Here is a 5,643-nt window from a genome sequence, read left to right as displayed (position 1 = left end):
CCCGCCGCCCAGGCCTACCGGCCCAACCGCTTCGTCTCGCTGCCGGCCGAGCTCGACCCCGAAACCTACGACTCGTCGCCGGAGAAGCGCCGTGCCGAAGCCGAGCGCTTGGCTATCCGCGCCCGGCTCAAGCGGCAGTACCAGCTGCAGCTCAACAACCCCAACCCGCCCGCCATCATCGTGAGTGGGCAAGGGGGCGCGGGCGGGGGTTGTGGGGGGGGTGCGGGGCCGGGAGGCCTCGCCCGGCGTCCCGGAGCGGGATCCGTCCCAGTGACCTTGTCTCTCGTCCCTATGACCTTGTCACCCGTTCCTGTGGCCTTGTGGCCCGTCCCTATGACCTTGTGGCCCGTCCCGGCCTGGGCCCGGAGGCAGCCGGGGGCTCTCTAGGCTCCAGCCCGGCGGTGGGGGGGCAAAGGGGGCTGCTCCCAGTCCGGTGGCCGCTGCAAGGTCTTTGGACCCTCACGGTGGCTTTCTTGCTTTCTTTCCAACCCAGGAAGACCCTGCCTTGCTGCGCTGGGCCTATGCTAGGACACAGAACGTCTACCCGACCTTCCGCCCGACCCCCAAGACGTCTTTTCTGGGAGCTCTTGTTGGGATAGGCCCTATCCTCTTCTGGGCTTTTATCTTCAAAGCTGACAGGGTAAGTCGGTTGACAACACTGTCAGTGACCACCACTGATCTGCTTGGAGACTTATCTAGTGGTATTTTGCACCTACAAATGATTAACATTGTTGAGGTAATGAGGGAAGGGAGGCTGATACAGGGTGTTCCTATCTCAGAGCCTCCTAACTGGTTGCAAAGTTCCTGCTGTGCTAAGAGCCCTCTATTGTACCCTTGGGTATGGTCAGTCACAGTTTCCCTCTTGAGGATATTTTGCTGTAATAAAGCACTGACACTGTAAATTAATCATAAGAGTTGTTTACATGCAGTAACTGCACTTTCTGAAATAAATAGGTAGGGAGCTTATGGATGACAGACCTAGCGAGTTCTCTCTGAATTGCTTGACCACTTCTCTAATCTCATGAAGCAAATTGGGGAGGAGTACTTATGCTGGTTACAGTGCCTGATCTCAGCTGGATTTTTAAGGTTTTGGAAGGCTTATCCTGCTTCTTTTCTAAGTCCTGAAATATGGTCCTCAGAATCTGAGTAATGGTAGATCATTCTGAAAGTACTCAGCTATATACATACATAAGAAAGTGCTAGGTGACTGGCAAACAGTGACTGTTTTTACTAGTGCATTTGTGGCTATTGTAAAACACTTTTATTTGCTTCTTTTGCACAAAAGTAGCATTTTTAGATCAAGTCATAAACCAGGAAGCACAAACCTCAGTTAAAATCAATAGAATATTTGTAGGCAATGCTGTTAACTAAGATGAATCAAAAATACAGGCTTAGGAAACTTGCTGAGCACGTTGATATAAATGTTTTTGAGACATCAGCATCTTTGCAGTATTTTGTCATCCTGGTTTGGTTTTGTACATGAAGACACACTTGGGCTTAGCCACCAAGTGTGGCTTAGCACGTGAGTGCTTGAAAATAAACCTGTGTGAGTGAAATCTAGATGTACTTGCTTGGGAACATTTAAGCTGAAATCTTTAACGTAGACTCCAGGACAATTTGTTTCCTTTATTTCAGTTCCCTTACTGATGTTTGGGGATTTGTCTTTTGTTTTTTGGTAGTATATAAAGCACAATAACTGTTACGCTCTTTTCTCTGAGGAGTGTTTGTTGTGTGTCTGTGAAAGAAAAAGATAAATTGCCGGGTCTTAAGCAAGTCTGGCGGTTTTACCCAGCAGAAGGAATGTGGGTAATATCTGCAGTGTCTGTGCACTGTAACAGTACCTGTCAGAAAGGTACACGGCTGCAGAGTGAGATACAAATGGGTTGAAAGTGACCACAGGCACATTTAGGCAAGTTATTAAAAAAGTTTCTCCATAATTAGATCTCTAAACTGGATTATTCAGCAAGAAGGAGGAGGTAGAATCTAAATGTATAAATTAACTGACGCGACTGATTTGGCAAAAAATATATCACTGGAATTGGTCTCTGCTGGCCTGCAAAAGTGGATAGATGTGCAGAGACATCAGTCTGAGCATGTCTTCCTTCCCCAGCTGGAAGGTGAGGCTCAATGCCTTGTTCTTTTTTGCTATTTAATTACAAGGGCTGTTACCAGAGTTTGTGCTTATAGAATCATTTAGGTTGGAAAAGACCCTTAAGATCATATGTGGTGCTACCTTCTATAGTCCATGCTGAAATACTAGAACTGCTTTTCTCTTGCCCCAGGCTGATTGAGATTTCTTCTCTAATAGGATAATGATGAGTGTTCTCTTTCTTCCACAGGATCGTAAAGAGAAGCTTATCCAAGAAGGTAAATACAAGCGACCGTTCAGTGTATTTTAAGTTCCTGGAATTGCAGTGCTCTTCATGGGATATAAATAAATATAAATAAAATAAGATTTATTGGATGCTGACGTTTCTCCTTCGTAAGAATAAATCTTAATTGCTCGTTGGTTGTCTTTCATCTTTAACAATTACGGAAAGTGCAAAAATGCAGGATCTTTATATCTAATGCAGATGGATACAAAGAGGGTGTCCTGAACTCAGCCAGTGTACTCCTTTGGTTTAAATGCGGAGGCTGCTTATAAAGTGTGGAAGTTACTGCTGTCAGAGCAGCACGGGCTGAAGTTTAAAATCAGTAGCAGGCTAAAATGTTCAGTGAGCCCAAAGCAGTTTCCCAAAGAACTGCTAGCTGCCTGCTAGGTATTTCTTGGCATTGGTTTGACTGTGTAGTTTGCCCTAATTGGATAATAGGCGAGTTCTGTGATACGTTTTTAATAACTTCAGGAACCTGCCTGACTTCTCTCAATAAGTTGAGTTAATTCTTCTTTTCCCTAATAAAATACAAGCCCAAACCATGCATTTGTTTATTGCAATAAACTTTTGGGTAAAGTTACCATACCAGGCTTGGAAATAGTGGGCTTAACATTGTCATGCTATACGGGACTAGCGTTTTCACCAATTCTGTGATTCTTGTGAGTGGGAGACAAGAAGGAAAAAGGTAAGGATTTTTTTAATTTGACACCAATTCCCTTACAGTATAGGACAATTCCATTTCACCCCTGCAAATGGACCCTGATTTAAAAAAAAAAACAACGACAAGTTGCAACTGAATCTTGTGTCTGCAAAGATACCCGGATCAACTGATATAGGGGGCTCTGGAATTGTGACTGCAAGGAAACAATTTTTAATTCAGACTTGAATTTTCAAGTGGCCTGTAGGTGCCATCATGATGCAAACAACCCTCATTCTTCAGATACTGTACAGGAGCAGCTTCTTCCCTCTGCCTGCTGGGAAAGCAGCCTGTGTTCTTGACGGTAAAGTCAGCTAGAGCAGCTCTGCTGAGTCCCTTTCCTGCATGATTAGGGTGTAATATGGGCTGTTTGCAGTCCCTCTTCATCAGAGCGAGTTTCACAGAAAGGCTGGGATTGGAAGGGACCTCTGGAGGTCACCTGGTGCAACCTTCTGTGCAAGTAGGGCCACCTTGAGCAGGCTGCCCAGGACCGTGTCTAGATGGCTTTTGAGTATGTCCAAGGGTAGAGACTCCACAGACTCTCTGGGTAAAAATGTGTTTACTGATTGATTAAGGTTTTCGTTGGTTTTTGTTTTGAAAGTATTTCCTGTTGTAGCTCTTCCCTTTCCTGTCTGGGTCATGAAACGTTCAGGCCGTGGGTGCTTGGCAAGTGTGCAGCAACCTTGGACTGCTTTTGCAATCCCTTATGTGCTCTCAACAACCCTCTTTGCATCTGTCTCTGCAGCTTCTTCCTCTGCTACCTTCAGGAAAGCAAGCCCAGGTTACTACTCCTGCAGAACAGCTTCTAAAAGACTGTCACAAATGATATTACAAGATACGGCTGTGGGTCAGTGGAGAGAGAGAGGCATCAATGCACGGCGAAAGTGGTATTTAGGGAAAGAAATAATTGCTTGTCTGAGCATGCTAAATTAACTATCTTCTTGCTGCCACGAACTAATTTGATCTCCCAGGACCCATTTCCTCAGCTAATTGGAACTCGAGTTGCCACACATGTAAATTCTCCCTTGCAGCTGTGTTTGTTTCAGGCTGGCTGAGCAAATGGTTGGGGACGGGTGGTGGACGTCTGCTGGGCCAGCCTTGGACTGATGCTGGAGGCACCTGCCACAGCCCTGCCCTTTGCGGACAAGAGTGTCTGACGCTGCGTCCCCGCAGGTTTCAGCACGGTGCTCGGGGAAAGGCTGCCCTACTTTTCCCTCTCTCCTTATTTGCAGAGCTCCTCCAGGCTGTTCACTCGCAAGGTGCGAACACACTGTGCTCCAGAGGTGGGGTTGGTGGTTTGAGGCCGTGGCGCTGGGTACCCAGGGGAGGGAAAGGGGAATTTCCCTTCGGAAGTGTAGGGTGATGACTGGAGAGTGAATGTGCCTCGTGGAATTTTACCCTTGACTAATGTGTTACCACCCGTGTCTGCTTCAGTCTATAGCCAGAGAAGCTCAAGCCTGCAGGTCACTGGATGATAATTTAGGTCCCAAAGAGAAAACAAGCTTGTCCCCTCTACCTATGAAACATTTAGACCTCGTTTATCTCTGGATCAGTCTGATTAAATCAGCTTCTCTGGCAAATTGATTCTCCTGAATGTCCTTTTCTGAGCTGGCTATTTTAGAGTAAACATCTCCCTGTAGATTTTATAATGTAATACTTTGCTCAAAGCTGATGCCTTTTTTTTTTTTTTTTTCCACCAAGGATCTGGTGCAGATCCAAAACCCATGATGGATGTAACTGACTGAAGTTAGGGGTTGCACCTATACATTTCCTTCTGGTTTGGAAAATTGAGGATTGCCTCTCTTGGGAAGTAAGAAGCATAAATCCAGATGGCATCAAGCTTAGTAACTGTTTCACGTGGGTACGTGTTAAAGCACAAACCTGAGGTTTGGGGTGCCTGGGCTGTGCTCCTGGTTCCCAGCCTACTTGAGGCCTACTTGAGGCTTCACTTTCTGCCTCCACCCTTACATACTCCAATGATTTTTGGAGGTCATCTGCGATGTTGGCTGCACTTGAGCTTTCTTCCAGGTACCTTCCCAGGAAAAAGTGCCTGGACTGGCCAGATGAGCCCTTTTGCACGTGCTATGCTGCAAATTAGCATTTAACTAAGGAGAGAATTTGTCAGGTGCTGACAAACAAGTCGTTGTTGAAGAATGGCTGGAGCGTGGGGTTGGAAAGGAAACTTTCCCTCACTTTGCAGTGAAGTGCTTTGGGTTCCCCAGCCTTTTCTAATTTGCAGACAACTTTTCTGACAGTAAGTCTTTCCTTGGCAGCCCTCCACAAAGCAGCAGGTTGAAACGGTTTGCTCTAAAAGGAGCCTTAGATCCGTTAGAGCCTTCAGCTCTTGTTTGGAAAGCTCTTCCCCTACAGACAGCACAAAATGCTGTATTGTTCCCTAGTTCCTCCCTGTGAAAGATGCACTGGGTCATATTTTTCAGGAGGCCCTGTGAGCACGGGTTGGCTGTTGCCTATTATCCACACCAGGTCAGGCATTCACACCAACTGCACATAGTGAGAGCCATGCAAGTGCTTCAGCTTCAGTGTGTCACCAGGAAAGCTTTAATTGGATACTTG

The 5,643-nt window shown here is 46.3% G+C and overlaps 1 protein-coding gene across 1 annotated transcript; it reads left to right on the top strand.

The window, feature by feature from the left end:
- Positions 1 to 2,464, top strand: NDUFB4 (NADH:ubiquinone oxidoreductase subunit B4; the record flags this gene model as incomplete). Its single annotated transcript, XM_014957091.1, has 3 exons — positions 1 to 180; positions 494 to 640; positions 2,340 to 2,464. Coding segments are annotated over 3 exons (387 nt in total), but the record flags the coding sequence as incomplete, so codon positions are not given.
- Positions 2,465 to 5,643: the final 3,179 nt, after the last annotated feature.

Source organism: Calidris pugnax, unplaced genomic scaffold (genome assembly GCF_001431845.1).
Source record: "Calidris pugnax isolate Ruff unplaced genomic scaffold, ASM143184v1 scaffold225, whole genome shotgun sequence".
Taxonomy (NCBI): Eukaryota; Metazoa; Chordata; class Aves; order Charadriiformes; family Scolopacidae; genus Calidris; species Calidris pugnax.
This window is presented reverse-complemented; position numbering and strand designations above follow the sequence as displayed.